This window comes from Cyprinodon variegatus, unplaced genomic scaffold (genome assembly GCF_000732505.1).
Source record: "Cyprinodon variegatus isolate N-32 unplaced genomic scaffold, C_variegatus-1.0 Scaffold5, whole genome shotgun sequence".
NCBI classification, from domain to species: Eukaryota; Metazoa; Chordata; class Actinopteri; order Cyprinodontiformes; family Cyprinodontidae; genus Cyprinodon; species Cyprinodon variegatus.
Genome location: NW_015150458.1, coordinates 2,017,161 through 2,038,878, shown reverse-complemented (window position 1 = coordinate 2,038,878; position 21,718 = coordinate 2,017,161). Strand labels below are relative to the sequence as shown.

Below are 21,718 nucleotides of genomic sequence, written 5' to 3'. Positions count from 1 at the left end.
TGACAGAGTTCAGGCCATTTGCCTGTGGGCTAATCAGAAGTGAATGGCCTTTGAGGCTATAGGCTGGTCTATGTGTGGCCCGGCTGGTCCAAGTCAGCAGTAATGACTGGCTTTGGCCGGCATGCCTGTTAATGTGAATGGGGTTACTCTGGGCAACACCTTTTCAGCTGGGTCCTATGAAGTCCCAAGTATGGTGGTCTTTGTCCACACAAGGGGCTTCCTCTTAGCAAAAGGGCTTCTTTTTTGTGTGGACTATCACTAGTGATGGATTATGCTCAACCCCCTTTATTCCTCCTTGCAGACTAAGAGACACTGATGCACACAAGTAGACTCACACCTTTAGTGACACCAAAACTGTAGCAAAACATCAGCTTTAAAAATTTTAGATGGGACATTTTTTTAATAATACATATCTTAAAATATCTTATTGCTATTTTATTTCAAAGTCCATCTCTGCTCAAAATGTTCTTTTTTTTTTTACCTGCTGTTCAAAAACCTATTATTTATTTTTTTCCCTCTATTTCCTAAAAATAATCCTAAGTCATATTCTTCTTGCCACTTGCAGTGTATTTATACCCTCTGCAAGATGGAGAGGTATTATTTGAAACTTATTTGCCTCGAAGTTTTTAAAACTAGAAGCATTTTACTTCCCATATGTTGTGCTGTTGTCTTATTCCTGCCTCGTTTAGTGGTAGTTCCCTAGCATTACAGACTTCTTCTGTGAGAGTCACTCCATCCTCCCACCCCTCCCAAGTGGTCAGCCACTTACCCAGCCCGACACAATAACCTCCAGACGACCTTTCGCTTTGCCAAATGTTATGCCTGTAAACTGTGTGAACTCTATCACAGGACAAATGATGGGTGAAAAATGGGACTTTCTACTAGAGCTAAGGCTGGGTTTAGGAAACCCTCAAAATACAAGCCGGCATTGTGCACTCATGTTGTAAATACCTCTCTGTGTGACACATGCATAGGAGAGTGGAAGTGTGTGTGTTTGTGTCTGTTTTATTTTTTTTGTAAAAGAGTGTGTGCACTTGTAGACTGAACACAGAAAAAATATGAATAATGCAGAAAAAGAGTATTCTTGGTAATGTTCCTGCTTTTTTGCGACTATAACAGTGTCAGAACATGTCAGTAGAGTGTCTCTTAAAGGAATATTTTAACTTTTGTGGAAACAGTTCTGAAAAATGATGCAGGATAAAAGCATAGCTTGCTTTACCAGCTCTTTAACAGAGCTTTAACAACACATGACCGGAAGCTTTTCTCTATCATCTGTTTATTTAACAATTCATAGAATATGCTTGATTCATGTTTAAGGCTACAAAGTGGATGTAGGAATGGACCAAATGGTCTTGCATGTTAAAGAAAGGGGGGTACAAATTAAAAAGTGAAAGTATAACCCAAACCCTGAGCCTCCAGCTCTAGCTTTAAAATGAAACAGTTTTCTTTAAATCTGCAAACAGACAATTCAGTTTTGATTTTTTGTTTTTACTCTTTAACTTATTAACATTGACAGAGCATTGGTAGTCGCCCAAGAAATTGAAATTATTTGACTTTTACTTTGATGAACAAGCAAGCCATTATCATCGGCCGTAGCTAGCAGCTGTAAATATGCTATACGTGTGAACTTTGTAGCACAGCATCTGTAAAACTGTAAAAAGAAACATGTTACAAAGCGTCAGTGGTGCCTTAACCTGAGGATGTCTGCAGCAGTCATGGTTTGAGGGGTGAAATGTGTGTTTGAGGGGCAGAGGGCACCAAAGGTCCCCCAGACATTCTGTCATAACCCGTGCGGCCGTGCTTTTTGCTATGGGCCTATCTGTAGTGAAAGCAGCACTTAGATATGTTTGTACTCTACGCCCTCTACCCCGCTCCCCTTTCTCCCCAGGCACCATGTCACCCCAGGGGGGCTAACCAGCCCTCCATGACTGTGCCCAGTTCCACAGTACTAACTGCCATCTTATTACTCTCCTTTGCTATGAGGGTCAGCTTGCCCCCATCCTTTAACGCCTACGGTCTGTACCGACACCGCCCCGCAAAGAGAAACAAAACAGAACTGAAAAGAGACAAAATGGCCCCACGCTGCATTTCCCTGTCAAGGAGCTTGACAGGACCAAGCCGAGGACTAGACCCCAGAGGAGTGTTTAGCTGAAGATGCTGATGGCTGAGATAACAAGTCAAGTTGTTGTATTACAGTGCAGTTACACTTTGGCCCTCGTTTGTCCGTTTGTTATTCAAAAACCACCCAGAGCTTGCTGATTTCCATGCGTGTCATGTTTAGAAACGTGACAGGTAATATCAAAAGCTGCATTTTATCAGCCGGTGGAGCGTGAAGGGTAAGTAAGGAGCTACCTAATAAAGGCAACACGAACACACATTCCATCAGTTATTTGAAAAAAATGAAATTATTGTCTGCTAATCAATTTCCTGTTTGGACATGCTCACTTCTAATGAAATTCAGTCAATTATTAGTCCCTTCCCCTCCATTCTCTGTTTGGGAATATAATTACACCCCAAAATGCTTACTCATCCTTCTGCCTGCCTGCTGCCTACTCTGTCAGATTCATTAGCTTGTGAAGCGAAAGAGATGAGGAGCCTGTGTCTGTATCTGTCTATCTGTCAGTCCGCCTGACTGTCTTTGGGCCCTGCCTCTCAGGTTATCCAAGATCAGACGGCAGGTGACCTGGTGGCAGGTGACTATCACCATATTACTGAAGGAAGATTTGAGAAGAGCTTGATCAATGTTTGTGGGATTTTTTTTCTTCCACTCGAACTGCATCATTCTTAAGGTGCATTAGGCATATTAGCAGCACATTGTGGAGAAAATAATGTTCCCAAAAGAAGATATACCGAATTTAAGCCTGATGAAATTAAAACTATGCCACTAAGGTGTTATTAATAGCATATTGATGGACTGAAAGGGTTTTCATCTTGAATGCAAAATTTGTACATATTGTTTAATTTTGCCATAATTCCTGGCCTAAATGGGTTGTCCTTCTAGGTAATGGCAAGTTTAAGAGTCTCTATAAACCAGTTAACAATCGATCACTAAATATTTTTTTAAAGAATCAATTAATTACAATAAATCCAATGAATTGTTCCATCCCCAGTGATTTGCTATTTAATGGCACACCATGGTCTTTGTGACCTAAAGAGTTGATCGGGGCTCCCCTCTTGAAATACCGACTATGTAAGTTGGAAGAAGAAACACAGTCATTGGCCAGGTCATGTGACCTGGAGGAAGGCTCTTGTATCGTCATAGCACTAAGGCTTTTGCTCTACTATTTTTCCACCAGCTGGACTACTGGTCATGGCTGGGGCAAGGAAAAAGTTTAAATGTTCTGTGGAGGCTAAAAAGAGAAAATGTGAAAGGGATTGTCCATCCATCCATCCATTATTTGACACGCTTTATCCCGTGTGGGGTCGTGAGGTGTGCTGTGCCTATCTCCAGTTGTCTATGGGCGAGAGGCAGGATACACCCTAGACAAGTCGCCAGTCCATCGCAGGGCAACACAGAGACAAACAGGAGAAACAACCATTCATGCAACAACTCACACCTAAGGAGAATTTAGAGGAGCAAATTAACCTATCAGTCATGTTTTTGGACTGTGGGAGGAAGCCGGAGTACCCGGAGAAGACCCACGCATGCTCAGGGAGAACATTCAAACTCCATGCAGAAAGACCCCAGGCCAGGAATTAAACCCAGAACCTTCTTGCTGGAATAGCCCACTGTGCCACTGAACAGCCCCGTGAAGGTGAAAGGGATTGTGTGCGAGGAAAAGCAAGAGTCGAACTTGGAAAGGGTTTGTCCTGAAAGAAAAAGTCGGATGTAAAATCAATTATGTTTCTAAATTCTATTATTAGACTTGTAAGTTAACACTATGTTCCTAGTATACAGTCATGTATCTTTGTTATTATTTTTGATGTTTAGTAGAAGCAAAATACGGACATTTATAGGTCTAGCACCCCTAGTGGTCAAAGGTTACACAGTGTGCCTTTAAGGTCCCGATTTCAATATACTCCCTCACTATAGAATACAATTATTAGTAGTTAACAAAAAAGAAAGTTACAACAAGGTTCATTTCTGAGCTAATTTCACCCACTGTGGTCTCTTATTATAAAAAGTGTTTAGCTTTAAGCAACTTGCCTCATGAGCTCTAATTACATTGGGTGATTAAAAGTCTGTAGAGCAGCTTATATCTAAGCCTGTTACTGGAAAGTTCTTTCATTTTAAATAAAGATAGCACTGAGTTTTGTAAACTAGCACATGTATCCTCCTTTATTTCAGTCATTCTGCAATACTTTGCCAGCATAATAAGGGCAATCAGGAGCCTTATAGCCAAAATAGTTCCTCAAATTTCCCAATGTGGTGAAATTTAATGTGAGTTTATGTGTGGCATTTCTAAGACAGAATGAAAATCTTTATAAAAAAAATAAATTAAAAAAAAAACACATTTAAACATTTTTATTTATTTTATTTGAACACTAACTTTACTTCTGGAACCCTTTGCATAAAACATTTTTAGAAACAAAATGCTGCTTGCAGCAAAGATAAAGTTTTCCATCATTTCATCATTTTATTTTATCATAAGCTGCTGCTCACTTTGTCCGTGTCCATCATGGCTAAACCTTCTGGGCTGACTGTTGGCCAAGACAGACTACCCCAGTGCATTGTAGCTCCCCCTGTCTGAACAAGACAGAGTTGCTTTTTAAGAGTTTTGCCTAATACGCTATTGGGATTGACATTTGGGCAAATCATCACCCCTTTTACTGTATATAGACTCAAATGCATTCTTTAGTGGTTTATCACAAAACTGGCTATAGGGTTTATAACTTGGAGAAAAAACACGATTGGTAGACACTCAAGATAATTAGAACCCCTCTGCACGTTTTATTGGGAGATAAATGCTTCACGTCATATCATCATCACTTAAATCCTTTGGCTTTTTCAAATTCATCAGTTTGAAATTCAGATTTTATCTACATTTTTACTTTATTTAAGTTTGTTTAGTTGTGAAATATTCAGGTTATAAAGTATATTTATGTTTAAACTATTGCATTAGCAGACTTTACAAAAACAGTGGTCCTGGTCAACTATTAACAATAGCTTCTTCAATATACCTAAATTAAAAGGTAAAAGTTGAACGGCAGAAAAGATGTTTTGGCTGAAATGTGAGTTAGAAGACAGATCTTATGAACTGGTTTTTCTTTGGAAAAAGCCGAGGGTCGCGTTTCACTCTTTGTCACCAAAAAGTAAGAGGAAAGTAGTGCTTCTTTTTCACAGTCTTTGTTTGGTGCAGGAGGGTTAGAATTACAGCAGAGAGGTGATGGGATTTATGCTTAGTAGTTCCTGTATTTTCTTTTTTTCTGGCAGGTTTTTTCTTAAATTACTAGAGTAAATGTAATGATAGTTTGTGTCTTAAATAAACAAGCACACATTACCTCATTATGTGCCTTTTTTGGGGGAATCTATAGGAGCCAGTTCAGGTTCCTATAGATTCAGCAAATGATTTCCCACACAATGCAGTGTAACATTAGAGGTGTGAGGAGATTATGGTTCTGTGGAGGTTATTTAGCTGGTTTAGCAGATGAACAGGGAGGCAAGGCTGGGAAATTTCTACCCACTTTTTGTGGTGAAACGTTCTGCTGCTGTTTTGACCCGTAGCTGGTTGTCGAAATGGGGCTTGAAATAGAGGACACTGACCCTGCGTCAGGGTCAGACATATTAGTTTACAGAAGCTGAGCTGCAGCTGTGCTACACAAGGCAACAGAAATGACAAAATCAGCTGCTTATTTTGTTGTACTTTGAGTTTATATTAATTAGTACAGTATCAAGCTTTTCCTGTTTTTCTTTGTCTCATTTTAAATCCAAACTGCTTATTTACTATTACTATGTTAAATCCTCCAACTTGTATTTCACTCATTCACTGAAGCTTTTGAAAGAAAGGACACCATCTCAGCAGGGATGTTGTCATGGTTGCATTCAAGGTAAATGTTTTGTCACTTCCATGTACAAGTTCCTCCCACAGCTAATCTGAATGGAACAGCCATGGCTGTGGTCATGTGTTCTAACAAGGTGTTGGGTTTCCTATACTTCTAAATTGTACAGTGAAACAGACCATTTGCAAGTGTGGCCAAAAGTCTATAGAACAAATGACTCGTTAAATTAGCACCTAATACTCCATTCATTAGCAACCTGTTAGCATAAGTGGAATGCCTTTGATGGTGTTAGCTTTTTTTGAGAGCGAGTGGCTCCTTTGTAGCTGCCCGTCTGAAAATGAATATCACACATTCCATGACCCATAAGTTATGCATAGCTACAAAGCTATATTAGAAACCTATGAGGGACCAAGCATAATGAGTTGCTTAACGCTTTAAGTATTGCATGTTTTGGATGTTTAGTAAGTGATATCAGTAACCCTCTTAGGCTAAGCTAGACTTTGGGCCAGCCCTTGGGGCTCATATGAAGTGCTTAGCGCTCGTTTGGAGCTTTGTCGCCCCTCGCCCTGTTGCCAGCATGGCCCAAGCCCCTCTGGCTGAGAGACGAAACTAGATCTCACTGATTACCACCAACTAGGGAGCAGTGACTTCACATACAAAATCACACTGCGATTGTGGCACACATCCATTTTCACATTCCCTCCCCACCCCGCTTTCAATCAATGCAGCCCAACCAGTGGTCCTTTTTCCCGCCGTCCACTCCCATCTAACAGCCACCATCGCCCCTCCACCACCCTGGACTTTTTTTTCTCTCTCTCTGTTCTTTCTCTACACTTACTAAGGTTGCCAGGCAGCAGAGAAAAGATCTCACACAAACACCCACCCTGCTATGCCTCTGAGGGTTTTCCGGATGTCCTTGTTTACATCATGGGGTGTGCAGGTTGCAGAAAAGCCGACTCAGAGCCTCTCTGACTAACTCTCTCTAAGCCTTGTGCAAAAGCCCATCTATCTGATATCCTTGCTTGTATGTAGTCCTAGTAAAATGTTCATTGCTTTGGATGTGAATATCTAAACAGGATCACAATATCTTTTAATCTCACCTGGTACAAAAATTTACCTAAGGTGTTTAAAAGTAATTTTTCTAGATTGATAATCCCAACATTGCCTGCCACTGATATTTGTGATGGTTGTCGACTGTTGCAAGGCTCCCTGTTCCCTCAGTGTGCCAAACGGATCGATTGGTTTAGTCTGCTCCTCCCTCCAACTTTGATGTTACCATTGATTGTTCTCATCTGCCCCTGAACTCAAAGGTTAGAGAAGTGGAGCTTCACTTCTGGATTGCTTTGACCTTCGCTCTGCACATGCTCAGTGGGTTCTCAAAGCTCAGAGCCAAAGAGAGGCAGGCCCGTGGGTGCGTGGCAGACAGACAACACTGCTTTTATTTATTTATTTTTTTAACTCACCCAGCGAGGGTGATGTATATGTGATTGATTTTTTTCCCTCTCTGTGCCATGTTTCTGCTGCAGTGCGCTAAGCAGGACTGAGTCCAGGCTTGATCAATGCATTGTTTTTCTTTTTCAATCACACTTGAGTGAGCTGAAGACACGAAAGGTTACCCAGGTGAGGGTTGGCAGGGATGGAAGAGAAGCAGGGCTTACAGAGGACTCCATAGATGTTTGTGTGCATATGGGATAGTGTAGGTGGCAAAGCGGAGTTGAGAAACTTTGTTGTCTTACTAACATATTTTCCACATTCTTTCTTTGCTTTTTTATCATTCTAGTTACCTTGATGTGACTCCTGTTCTTGAAGTAAATAACATATTGATACCAACACTCCTGTTTGGGAACAACATTCTCTTTCTCCTTTTGTGTAACTTCAAAATACTTCAGTCATAAACAGTCAAAACCTCTGTTTGCCTACTAAGTTTGTGTATATTTTAGAAATCAAGCCAACAATCTCCTGCACATTCAATCTTTCAAAGTTAAACCGCTGTCTCAAAACCAAATAATTCATTGTCTAGAAATCAATGCAAGTAGCATAAAGAGTCTAAGATTAAATGGATCTCCCATTATCAATGGTGAAAAAAAAATCTTTCTGTCAGTTTCGTTCTTTTTTAAGAACCACCATTACAGGTTGGAAAAGTCTGAGACGTATTGATGTAGTGATTTTCGTTTTCCAGGAGTGTACAAAGGAAGAGAGGAAAATTTGAGCAAGAAACAAATGTTTGAGTTCTAAATTTTTTTCCTTTCTTTATTTTCAAAGGTCAAAATTCTAATTATGCTTAATAAGAGCCAATTGTTTTCCCATTGATTCAAATTTAAATTTAGTTCTTTGTTTTAATTCCAATCAGGGTTTTTGTTTGCTGGCTTTTTAGAGATACCATACTGAGGAACTGAAAAGTGCCGTTTTACAATTTTTTCAGTATTTTTATGAAATATAGTTACTACTTTTGAAACTGCACATTAAAGAAACTGCATTGAATCTATGATTCATCTTTTCAAGTCTAAGAGATATAATTTTAAAATAGACCTAATCTTAATTTGTCCAGACACCATGGAAGTTAAATGGCCTCAAACTATGAAAAATGGAAGCAGATTTTAGAAATTTGTTGTTCCATTACCACTGCTAAAAGCAGTATTAATAACTACTATGTAGACAGATGTAAGATAAACATTTTGTTCTCAAATATTTATAAAATGCAAAATCTCCTGAAAGGAAGTTGAAGACTTACGCTATGTTTTCACTGCAGGCCTTAATGCTCAATTACGATGTTTTTGTGAAATCGAAATTTTTTGCGTTCCGTTCATATTTCCAAATATATGTGACTTGTATGCGATCTCTATGCGCATGCAGGACACTTAGGTTGTGTGAACTGCATTCACACAACCTAAGTGTCCTGCATGCCCAGTAGAGGACGCAATGACATCACAAGCAAGCGTGTTCCGTGTTTACGGAAGTAAACAAGGATGGTAGGGCTGGAGCGCATCTAGTGATCTTTCCTAACCTTGTAACCTTTCAAGATGGTTAAACATAAATACTGCTCTCCGCGTCGTCCGCCCTGGTTGTTGTTTTTCTTGCTTCTTCTGCACAGCAAGACGTAGAATAATGACCTTTAATCAGTCTTAATGATGTTCAGGTCAGATGAAAGCGACCTGGCTGTTCAGACACAGGTTGAATTTGAAAAGTATGTATCGGATTTAGGGCAACAAAGCCAAGTGGCTTGGGTCGTATTTAATAAAATCGGATCTGTGTTATTCAGACTGTCATGAAAAGATCAGATACAGTTTGCATATGGGCAAAACAATCGGAATTGGGTAACTTCAGGCTGCAGTGTGAACGTAGCCTAAGAGTCATTTTACTTGAGAGAATTACCCAAGACTGAAGTCCAAGGATCTGTTAAGTCTGGGCATACATCAGTGCAGACTGCTTATGGTGTTCTAAGTAAAAGCACTGTTACAAACCACAACATGTGTTTTTACCAAAAATTATTCAACTAGTTCTTTAAGGAGGCTGCTAGTAATATCTACTCCATCCTCAAAAGATCCATCCTCGAAAGACTAGATGCTATAGTATGAGTAGGAAAAATACCAACTTAGCATCTCTTAATTCTAATTTGCATCAGCAGAAACCCAAGCCTTCATATCAGAAAAAAAGCATCAGTAATATTACAACAACCTCAGGTGTTTCTAAAAACAAGACTGAATGGTGGGTGGAAGTAGCCTACCCTAAAGGGATGAAGAACATTACGTAGTCCTGAATTATCTCTAAGTAAAACTTCCCTAAACCCTGTACCCAAACACCTAGTCATTTAGGAAAAAAGATAAGTATCTGTGGGAGTAGAAGAGCTCTCCTGTAAAGCTGGATGTCTAGAGGGGATGCGGATGTGGCGGGCAGGCAGCTTTATCTGGTTTGTATTGGGAGGGAGCATAGGATTTGACCAGAGGGTTTCAAATGTCATGGCAGATTCTTTCAGGGCAAATTACAGGGTTTAACCTCTCTTGTCCCAAAGAATAGCTGCGTTCTGATTTAACTTCCTTGACAGACACTCGAGCAACGTGCTAAACAACACAATTGGTTGGGGGGGGGCACTTGACTTGGAAGACACATTACCTCCTCTTAGGCAGTCGAGGGCCCTTCAGGACCTTGTTCACTACGGTCCGTCGGTGGCCTTTCTTGTTGATTCTGCTGAGAGCTTGGAAGTGTGGCCCCTTCACTGTATGCTGGTGTAAAGGGAGGCTTACATGAGTGTCCCTCATTAACCCCTTAGTGTTATTGTGCATTGAGTAAAGAGAGGCTTTGCTGTGAAATGGCTAAACAAGCTGATTGTAACAACTCTGGCATTGTTAATTTTTGAAGAAATTACTATCTGGGTATTTATTGTCCTTTAGTCCCAGATCACACACATTTCCCTCCTTTCTTTCATTTTCAGGGTTTTTATTTTATTATTGTTATATTTCCATAAAATCTGAAACACTTGTGTGCCTCTGGTTTTATTCCTGCGAGGTCTAACAGACCTAAAGCTCTGTGAAGCATTTAGTAACAAGGTAGCAGATTTCCTCGATGCTGCCAGTGTTAAAGGGAGTGCTGAAGCATCTAATGCAATTTCAACCTAACATGGCTCTCTATGAATAAGCACCACTGGCGTCTACCACCTACTGTATGCTGATCTACTGTATGGCTACTGGTTTTGCTCTGACACTCCATTTCTCTCTCTCTCTCTGCCTCTCTCCTAGCGATTGCATTTGCCTCCGGACTTGTCCGAGACAGTGAGTCGTGTCAGCAGGGGGGAGCTTGCAGGAGTAGCTTCTGCCTGTGGCTCCAGTGCTTCTGGCAACAAAAACCTGGACTTTTGACAGGAAACCAAAGACTGGAATGGTGTGGCCGTTGCCCTCTTTGCAGCGGCGTCAGGGGTGTTGCATCGTTCAGGTGATGTCAACCACAATCAAGCAGCAAGCTGTTACCACCTGCCAACCAACCCAGCGAGAGGTGAAGATCTAAACATCAACAGCTTCTCTGGTCATCATAAACCATCATTTGCAGTCATTTTCATGTAAATCTATTTAGTTGTCATAATTTTGTTTAAATATTAAGGCGCAGTCCTTCAAACTGTCAGAAGGTTTCATTAAAAGTTAACTTTATTTTTTTTTTCTCTTTTGTTACCCATACAAATAAAACATTTGTGAACCTAGCTGGATTCAGGGTTGGAGAATTATTTAACATTTGCTACGTTTAGTTTATTTTTTTTGTCTCTGCCTACATTGTAATCATGAAATATTTTACAGCCTTTACTGATTCTCCGTCTTGGGAGCCGCTGAATAATTTATCTTTGTTCTTGGCTTTTCTTTATAAACAAGAGGCATCTCCTGCACATCTCCACCATTTACATCATTCTGCAAATACAATTTACGTTCCGGGATGTTACAGTGCGCTCTTGTGAAATAAATTAAAGAAGAGAAAAACTATGCAAAACTCAACTCATTCACACTTGGATTTTAGTTAGTCTCTGAGGGAATGTCTTGAATGCAGCTCACTGGTTGCCCTAAGTGGTAGCAGGTCCATATAGAAAGGCCCACAGACGGATGTGGTGAGTGGCAAAAAACTGGATTTGTGGGTTGATTTTACACCTGGTTTAGCTGCTTTGCAATCACAAGCCCAAGAGAACAAATTAGGTCAGATGGTGAAGAAATCAACATGTTGAATGAAATGTATTAGGGATGTTTGTAACAGAACGATGAAATGTCACAAGATTTTGAAAGTAAAATAGATCGATACCGCGTTTTTAAAAATCTATTTGATATTAGCATATGGAAGTATATTTGAGTATATTGTTTTTCAAAGTGTCAGAAATGGATAACAAAACTGCTATTTTCAATGACTACTTATTTTTGTCCAGCTTTAACATCGGTATCGATATGGGTTATCGGCTACATGAGTTTTAAAATATCGGCATATCGGATATCGGCCAAAATCCCAATATCGTGCATCCCTAAAATGTATAATTTGTGTTTTTTTGTGTTAGAAGCTGATGCCACTTTGAATGTTTTTACCTGTTGTAACCTGACAGGAATGGTAACCGCTTGCAGCATGTATTCAGAGCAGGTCGTGGAGACATGTCTTTTTTATAGGTGAATAAAACCTTGTGTTGTGAAGTGAAACACAGCTCCCCTAACTTACTGATATTTCATTATTGACATATTTAGGACACGTGTTTAAAGTGGATTAAAGGTGAATAGATTCATTTTGCCATGTGTTTATAATGGATAGATATACTTGGATAGATGAGTATCTGTTTTACAGAAAAATGATCAATGTATACAATGTATATATTCTTATTTTCAAAACATCAACAGAGATTTTATTGTCCATCTACCAAAATAATCAATCAATTTATTTTATCTTAGTTGGTGATGATTTGACCTTTATCCTAAAGATTGTTTGACACCACTGTAAGAAGACAGCTCACCTTCTGGGGTTATAGTTCATGTTTTAGATAATTTAGTATTTTTAGATTTGTTTTCTTTAAATGTATATTTAAACATATATTTTCACATACAAACACTCACACAGAAGACAAGCAACAATGAAAGTCTTACTGAAATAAGAACTGTAGCCATTGGCGCTCAGGCATCAGTGGAAGACGTTAGCATAAAAAAATATGATGTAATGACGATGAGCAGATGAATTTACGTCTCTCACTGGTGGTGGAATGGAGGCCGAAGGAGGAAGGGGAGCCTGATGGAAACGAGGATGATGGTGGAAGAGGGTTGCAGCTTTCTGGAGCTCAGAGACAATGACAGAACAGTCCCTTTTTTTAAAGCAGAGTCCTAGATGATGATTAGCCATGGCGGAGACCTGCACTGGGCTGATTGGCTTGCAACAGTGCAGCATCAGAGGGCCACTGGATGAGAGGTGAGCTGAGTTAATTCTTCCAATCCTGAATATTTGCTTAAGCTGCATTTCCTGTAGGGTTTGGAGAATTACCATTAAACTGTATGATTAGGATCCCAACTTTCAGGGCCGGCTCCACACACTCCTTACACTAATAGGCTCTAATTGTGGCCCCCTCCTCCTGACAGAACTGGGGTAACAGTCAAGTTTTTTAGGTCATCATGCTACACTTTTCAGCTCTGTCCATGCATGTTCTGTGTGATCAAAGCTTTTTTTTATGGCTACTTCAAAATGTGAAGTTACTCTTCTTAATGTTTTGGTTGAAAGTTAATCTTCAATGTCTTTTTATATATATCATTTATATATATATATATTAACTAACTAATAAGCACTATTATTTTTGCTTATCGATTAATCTGTCCCTTATTTTGTTGATTATCGATTAATAATCAGATAGGAAAAGGTTGTTTAAAGAAGATTTTTTTACAGATTTAAACCAGGTGAAACTTAAACGTTTCAACTTTAGGAGTTCTGGATAGAGCATATTGACAGACGAAAACGTTTTTTTTATCTTAAATGCAAAATATTTTTAAATTTTTACTATTTTCATAGTTACTGCTCTGAGAGAGTTGCTCTGTCAGCTAAAGGCATGTTTTAGAGTCTCTATACTCCAGTTAACGATTAATTGATTACTAAATTAATTGACGATAATCAATTGATCAAGATTATTCTGATTAATTGTTTCAGCCCTAAGTTTGACAGTACATCTGTTCCTCATGATGCAGTTTTATTTTGTTAAGTGCATCGATCCTTTATATAATCAAATATTCCCACAACAGGATACCGCCACCTCTGTGCTTCATAGTTGGGATTGTGTTCTCAGGACAAAATCTGGATTTAATTTTTTTAGATTATGTCTCTTACATTGGACATGCACCTTTGGTGACAATGTCAGACCCCTCCATGATTTTAAAGTGGGAGAACTTTCAAAATAGCAATCAAATACTTATTTTCCTCACTGTATATAATAGATATGTTTTAAAAACACCACTTTTTTACAACTTAACATGGTGTAATCTTTTGAGAGTGCCGATGTAATTTCTAACTGAAAAATCTTCTTAGGAAAAACTATTAAAATTTGTTTTTTTAGCTTAGCTGTAACTCTTCTTTAGGTATCGTTAAGGAAAATAGAAAACATACTAAATTTAAATTAAAGACTCATGTACAGCATACGCTTCTTTGATGAGCTATCTATTAAAATAAAACAGTAAAAATGCTAAAACAGGGACTATACAACTGAGAAAGCTGAGATGAGAAGTGCTACTTCATCCTTACAGCAGCTTTTTCACATCCTTTTAATTCTGAACCAAAGCCAAATATGTTTCCCTGTTGTTTTAATTCACTTTCATTATTGAAAACTAAACTAAATGTTTATAAAATAATTGTTTTGGTGCAGCAGATCTATATCTTACAGTGTATATGACAGAAAACATAACTGTATTAGCTGTCTCAGTCTCACTGTTCTTGCGGAAATGAGGCTAAGTGCAGTCTCATAGACAGGATAAAGCTTTCAGTGCCAGCTTCTGATCTCCGCTGTGTGAACTTTCATTAACATCTCTCAGAATCAACCCATCTCAATAAAAAATAGATCTGGAAACTCAAAATGTGTAAGAACATTTTTCAAAGACACTAACTGACTTTAAAGTTAGTGAAAATTACATTTAAACCACTTCATTCTTGCATTATTTAGATTTTCACTAATTGCCCCCTTGCATTTAAATCCATCTTACATATCTGTCTCTTTCTCTCCTTCTCTCCACACATGAAAACCCTGCTCCTCTATTAGTTAGATAAAGTGGATTAAATAAATAGAGAAATGGCATATCCTCTAAAAAATCTGATTAATCTCCAATCCTCTAACTTGGAAGTGGACCATTAAATAAAGAGGAAGACGTGTAAATTCTATTAATCACTTCAGCAGGCTGTTTGGTGCTGTGAATGTTACCTGACCCTGCTCCTTTCCAGATTATCTTTGCGTTATTGAGATGCTTGCACACACTCTTTTAAATCCACACATCCATACACGGCCCCCCTCCCCCCCACTGATGGAGCAAGTGAAGCAAAATAACTCACTCTGCCACACAATCGCTTCTCTGCCTCGCTCCAGGCTCCGACTGCTATCTTTTCCCAACTTTTTTCTCTCTCCTCCCTTCTCTGTATTTTTTCCATAGCCATCTTAACTCCACTAAAACAAGAGCCAGCAATGGTGAATTGCTTGACCTTTCTCATTGTGCGCTGGTGTTTTGTTGTGTGGTCTGTGTCGACTCAGCTCAGCCCCATACATCAGGAGAGGTTTGTTATTCTGGACACCTTTGTTTCGGTGAGAATTTGAGATTTCACTGTGTGCAAAAAAGCTGCCTCACTAGGAATGATAGAACATGCAGTAATCACTCATTCTTCAATATGCACCAAGAAAAATGGTAATAAAAAAAAGCTTTCTTTAAGACACAGCGTGTTTTATCTCAGAAGCAATGCTCAGACGTAAACCCCGGTATGTGTCCATGTTCTACGCACACACCAAAAATAAAAATGCAGAACTCAAATAGCATGATGACAGATGATGCTAGAAAAACAAAACAAACCCCATCCCATGGTCTTTTAATTATAAATAAGGACTGCGGGGCTTTTGACTGCAGTCTTCGAAGCCTATGTAGTTGAACAAAACGTGTTCACAAAATTTTGCAACACAAGAGTAAAATCTAAGAAAGAAGGGAGGAGAATGAAAAGATTGTGTTCTAGATGAAATACAAAGGCTTTGGTCTGTTTTACAATCAACAATGATTAGATCTGATATGTACTTGTAAACAACTGCCAAACACTTAAGTTTAAAACTCTGTCAAGCAATGTTTAATCATAATTATAGGAATTAAATATTTCTAGTTGCACATTTTTGACCATAGGACACTATATTACAACTATACCTAAGAGACAAATTGTACCTGACCCTAAAGAAATGTAGTTCATGATGCATGGAACATTTATAGAATATTCTTGGGGATGTTGACTGAAATCGACTGAAATCGACTTTTATTGGAGAAATCTTTCTGGAAGATTTCCAAAAAAAAGGGAAGACAAGTACTTTACATTTGGACATTAACAAACTGGAATATATCGAAGACGCAGTCAACCATTTACAGAATACAGGTGTTGGGGCGGAGGGGTATGTTTTCGTGAAGGTTTTTTTTTTTTCTTTTTTTTTGCGGCACCTGTTTTCCACATGTAATGTTCTTGGTGTAATCTTAAGAATCAATCCAGCCAAAGAAGCAGGAGGTCCGACATGTGTTGCAGGATGCGTCTTCTCTGCACGCTTGGAGCTGCTGATAGGATCCCAATCTAATAAATGCAAGGCCCCATATCAGAGAGGCCACCACAGCCTCAGTGGGTGGATTGACTTAGAGTTTCCCTCCTCTAAATATCCATTTGTAACAAATAAGATCAATAAATAGTTGGGGTGGGTTTTCTCTCACAGTAAGTCTTCCTTCCAGCTTTTTTCATCTATAATGATATGCATCCAGAGGCCATGCAAAAGGCTGGTAGAAAGTCTCGATATAAGCAGATTAGAAGATAGTCATGGCAGATTCTCTCAGCTTCCTCCTTAGCAAAAGAAAAAAGCAAAACCAACATGGTTTTCTAGCAGTCCATCTATCAGTACTTGATCTTGTTTTTCTTTTTTTTCATATTAACATAGAAATGGCCATTTACAAAGACATCAGAGAAAAAAAGGGGGAACATGACTGAAGCTGGAAATAGAAAAAGAACGGATAAGTTTTTGTTCCATAAAAATTTTAACACCGGGCACTTTACAGAGGTCCATTTTTTCTCTCTCTCTTTCCACTGTTGGTCTCTCTTCCAAGTCCGGGTTTGAATGTGCCTGGAGTTACACAACAGCACACTGTCCCAGCAGGGGGAAACAAAGCCCAGGCGTCCCAAGGCTCTCCCAGAGTCCCTCTCCTTCTTTCCTCTTCCTCAACCCTCTCGTGCTTTTTTCCCCCCACTCTCCTGTGCTGTGTATGTGTGAGGAGCACTGCCGGAGGGCGATGGTGGAGTGGGTGCTTACAGGGTGAAGTAGCTCTTCTCTCTACTGTAGTCTTGACCAGTACTGAGACATGTCAGGCTCACTCCCTGGGACTTGGACAGGGACAGACACTCCAGGAGAGATGAGTCCTGCAGAAACAAAAATCAAGAAATTAAAAAAAAGAAATCCATCTGCAAAGAAGTGAAGCAAGAGATATCTGGAGTTCGAAAACAGATGAATGGAGAGTTGACACCAGGAGGGAGTGCTGTACTTTAAAAGCTTGTAAAAATGAGTGGACAAGCATGGGGTGGGAGGGGGGCTGCGGTGAGTCACAATGCTCTGCACACGGCTGCTCTGTGAAACGTTTGCAAGCTCGATAAATTGAGGCCATGGCGATGGCATTTAAACAGAGAGAGTACAACAGCAAATGAATCAAATTAATTAGCAATTTAGCACAGAGGAAATGCGGTTATGCATGATTAACTCTTCATGACTATAACCAGTATGTATGGCACTCTGAAACAGCACCCTAATGGGGTGGAACTAAACTATGTGTTTGAGTCGTGGGGCTGACATGATGGCCCAGTGGCAGTGAAATGAACAGAGCCCCACTGCAGCTCCAAGAGAGAAAATGATATCAGATAGACCCTGAGACGTCTAAACGATGGAAGTCTCTCAGACAGGATGGGAAGGTAAAGCCGCAGCGAAACATCATGAATCAGAGACGGCTATGCAGTACCCCCTAATTACAGGAGAGGTGGCAGATATTTCACAGTGCTACAATTAGCTCCCATAAGGATGTTGGTAAACAATGAATTTTCTGCCTACCTGTTGAGGTGGTACCAGAAGTGGTCATTGATTGGCTGTTCATATGTGCCTGCATATGAGGGGGCGTGTATGTTTCGTAGCTCCGCCCATTCACAGGCGGACTGGTAGGCAGCATGCAGGAGTAAGAGGAGGTCTGGCTGGGCTATAAAACGAGGAAAAAATTATTTATTAGCTTAGCCAACCATATTTTCAGCTTAGAAGTCTCTAATAGCTTTTTTATGCTGCAATTTATTAGATTTCCCTGTCATAAAAGTCTTTCTTTATTGCTTCTGTTCTTTTTAAGACTTTGAGGGAGTCTGTTTTGGACTTACTTTGGGTGGGTTTGCTTTCACAATGGAAATAAACTAAATAATCTCAAAATCAAACTGGGTCTTTACTTACTTGCATAGGTAGATTGTTGGCCATGGTGAAGCTGGGCATGGGAGGCAACGCACTGTAGGTGTTTGTAAGTGCAGAGTCAGGCCTTCCAAGCATTGACCCCGAGGTGAAAGACACTGTAAGGGGATTAAGAGGAAAAATGGGTGAAAAAAAAAAACAGAAATTGTGCTCAAACACATGCTGCTCTATGGTCATGAGAGCTCATCTCATTTGTGTTCTTATTCTGACATGCTGATGGGCCCAGAAAGATACTGTAGAGCTTCTCAGGTGACTGACTTGTGGGCCTGAGCTCCAGCTTTGTCGGTGTGCCCTCCTGCCTTATTCTGCAATTATGCAGAAAGTCAGCTGTGAGATTTTACTCATTCATGCATTAAAAAGAGAAGCATGGCTTTTCTTCAAGTGTACTAGAGCGCACAGCCTCTTTTATTATATCAGTCCACACAGACTGAGCGTCATGTTACCGTTTAGTGATATTTCAAACAGATTTTGCCTGATTTCAGATGGTTAAACGTGTCGCTGACTGTAGATGTTTAATGACTTTTATTTGAGGAGAGTGAGCTAGAATGTCACTAAGCATAAATATCAATATGCAGATTTAGACAGAAATACATTTTTTAATATAGTTGCTTTGAATTGAAGTTATTCTAAAATTTGATTCTGCAAAACAGGATTTTTCTACTTTTTTTCTATGTTGTGATTTAGAGTTGGAGATGCAATATTATGAAAAAAAAAAAACGTCTTTGCTCCTTATGAATTCTTCTCACTCTCTCAGAGCTTTTGAAAATTTTAAAGCATGTACATTTAAGATGCTTTGTTATTCTATGGTTTAAATTTTTTGCAAAGAAAAAATAAATCAGGAATTTTAACCACAAGTCAAAGTTGAATCTGTGTGTTGATCATTCTAAAAATTAAAAAACTATTAAATGTTATCTTTTTTTTAAGTTTAATTTTGAAGGTTTGGTTTTATTAGGCCTACCCGGTGTGGTGGGCTGCGGGATGGCCTGGTAGACGCTGGTGCTGAAGCTGCTGCTGATGGGAATGTGACTGGAGGAGTTATTGGCCTGTCGGCGCTGGTTCCGCAGCTTCTCCTCTCGCCTCCATTTTGCTCTTCTGTTTGAGAACCATACCTTTAATACAAAATTAGAAAACGGAAGGAAATGTATTATTTTTAATATACATATATAAATATTTACCATTCGGAGATTTCAGTAAATAATTTGTTCTGAAAGCTTTCAGTAGTGAATGAAAACAAAGCATAGGCCCAGACACTCACTTGTATTCTTGCTTCTGGCAGGTCGATTTTTGCCGCTAGTCTTTCCCGTGCAAAAACATCTGGATAATGCGTTCTTTCAAACTCTGCAATGAAGAGCAGAGTCAAGCACTAACGTGAGTAATTATTGCAAAGATGTATGGTTATTTTTTGCGATATTATTACAACACATTTCCATCCAAAGTGCAAAAAAGCTCCCTTTTTTTCTCCCCTCAGACTACTATTCCCTTATGATCGGGATTATTTTCCCTTTTATTGTTTTATACGATCGGATAAAATAACCGACTTGTTTTCGCACCTTTCTCCAGCGCCTCGATCTGCTCTTGCGTAAAAGACGTGCGGTTTCTCTGCAGCTTCCTCTTGAGCTGCAGGCGCATCTGCGTCTCCTCCGAATCCTCCCCGTTCGAGCTGATGGAGTTGGTGTTTTCTCCTGCGCCGTCCTGTTGTTGGCAGCCATCTGAGAGAAGATGAGAGGGGAGGGGAATCAACGTTAATGGAAATATACATTAATTGAATCCAATTGAATAATTAATGATGGTGTTGCATGAGTCTGCAGCTAATTGTACAGAACGCTGTGCTACATAATTAATTAAACCCCCTTTCCCCAACCATCATGGTTAATTTCATTGAAAATTGGAGGAATTATTGCAATTTTCTCCTAGTGTTGCGATTTTATTGAGGCCCTCCTCAGTAATCTAGGAACTGTGAGGAGAGTTAGTGTAAAAAAAAAAAAAATAAAAAAGTGTTTATAAAATATTGTGGGAAAAACAGGATAGCCCTGTGCACTTATCGCATCCCAACAATGAATGTGTTCTCAAAAGGTTAAGAGAAATGTGTCAAGATGTGGCCACCCTCTTTTCAGGGGCTATGAAATGTATTAAAACCCCAAACTCTGCAGTCCCCCCTCCCTCCCCACTTCATCCCCTCTGTTTTCTAGGACAGAGCATTGCTTCAATGGTCGCTCCCATATGGGCGTTGGTAAAGCCATTGAGGTGACCACCAACTTTTGAAAAGGAGAAGACGCTTTTCAGAATGATACAATGCCTCCAGGAGTAAGGGGGACCATTATACTATGGACACAGCCAGGGACGTGCACTCGGTGGGTGTAATATATGGAAGGAGGAGGTGGAGAGGGGTGACAAAAGGATCCCCTCTCTGTGGAGGCGCGCAGGCTATAGTGATCTGGCATTGTGCATATGAGGATCCCAGTCAACAGAGCTTTGAGTCCAGTGTGTTAACCCTTATCCACTACCATCATTAATCACGTCCCCCGGCCAGCTACACGCCAGTCAGGATTTCTGTCTTCAATTGGAAACAAATGAGTGAGGAGAGAGCATGCAACCCCCTGAACAACCCGAAATAGGGCCAATCTATTCACTGCCCCTGCTTGTCCGCGGTGGGCCCTAAAGGCCCCTTCAGTTGCAGGGCAAGGCTTATCGACTAATGTCTGTCTTGTTGTTGGACATCATTATCACACCGAGAAGTTAATGCGAAATTAAGCAGCGGGTGCGCCACTGGAGGAAGGTTTATGTAATATCTCAACGATGCGCATCCCTGGCGTAAAGTCATGCGTCTTTTTGCAGCCATGCTGGAACATTTGGATCCTGCAAACCCCGTCACATGAAACATGTTTCATTTTTGTAAATAATTCCAGATCATCTTGGAAAAGTTGAGGGTTTTTGAATGACTCTGATTATGTAAAAATGTCAGAGATAAATGCTGCATAATAAACAAGGTATTCATCTATGGTTTGCGTCCGCGCTATTTGGGTCTTCGCTCCGGATAATCCACCAAAAAAGAAGCGAATGTGCAGCTATTATTCGTCTGCCAGACCCACTGACGCTCGGATGGGATTTTGTTTTCTTTCTAAAAGCGCTGGGAAATAAACTCATTCTTTAGTATAGCGGTGTCTCAACCAGTCAGGCGGAAAAGCAGCCGCAGAAGAGGAAGAAAAAAAAAGGAGATACTGAACCAATTGCGGCACCTTTCAGCTGCTGAGACTGGATCAAAACACTCTTGAGAAACCGCTTAAAACTGAAAGAGAAAGTGAGAAACTAAATCCTATAGATGGGATTTAGAGCCATATACGCAGCGAAGGAGAAGGTGAAAAGGATGAAAGGGAGAGATCGGAGCGGAGGTTTTTATTCCTTAGTCTTTGGTATATAGAGCTGTCTTCTGTTTGGGGCCCCTGTCACTCTCCATGTAACCTTTTTATGTCTTTCGTCCGCTTGACTGATGGAGAACATATTTCAGATCCCCTGAGACAAGCTTATGAAATGCAAATAAATAATGACCATAACATGTATAATAATAATAATAATAATAATAATAATAATAAT

General features: G+C 39.8%; 2 protein-coding genes across 14 annotated transcripts in view; one reads left to right on the top strand and one right to left on the bottom strand.

Annotated features, from left to right (window-relative positions):
• Positions 1 to 11,708, top strand: part of elp4 (elongator acetyltransferase complex subunit 4) — a 75,398-nt gene extending 63,690 nt beyond the window's left edge. The window contains exon 10 of the mRNA XM_015374159.1: positions 10,674 to 11,708. Within this exon, the coding sequence (XP_015229645.1) occupies positions 10,674 to 10,793 (120 nt within the window). The 3' untranslated portion in view covers positions 10,794 to 11,708. The remainder of the gene's footprint in view (positions 1 to 10,673) is intronic.
• Positions 11,709 to 16,549: 4,841 nt separating this feature from the next.
• Positions 16,550 to 21,718, bottom strand: part of pax6 (paired box 6) — an 18,769-nt gene continuing 13,600 nt past the window's right edge. For 12 of the 13 annotated variants that reach the window (XM_015374273.1, XM_015374299.1, XM_015374221.1 and 9 more), the window contains 6 exons: positions 19,678 to 19,836; positions 19,383 to 19,465; positions 19,086 to 19,236; positions 18,113 to 18,225; positions 17,732 to 17,873; positions 16,550 to 17,052 (listed from right to left, as the gene is read on the bottom strand). In XM_015374273.1, coding sequence (XP_015229759.1) covers positions 16,967 to 17,052; positions 17,732 to 17,873; positions 18,113 to 18,225; positions 19,086 to 19,236; positions 19,383 to 19,465; positions 19,678 to 19,836 — 734 coding nt within the window. In that variant the 3' untranslated portion in view covers positions 16,550 to 16,966. The remainder of the gene's footprint in view (positions 17,053 to 17,731; positions 17,874 to 18,112; positions 18,226 to 19,085; positions 19,237 to 19,382; positions 19,466 to 19,677; positions 19,837 to 21,718) is intronic. The other variant, XM_015374319.1, reaches the window with a different exon arrangement.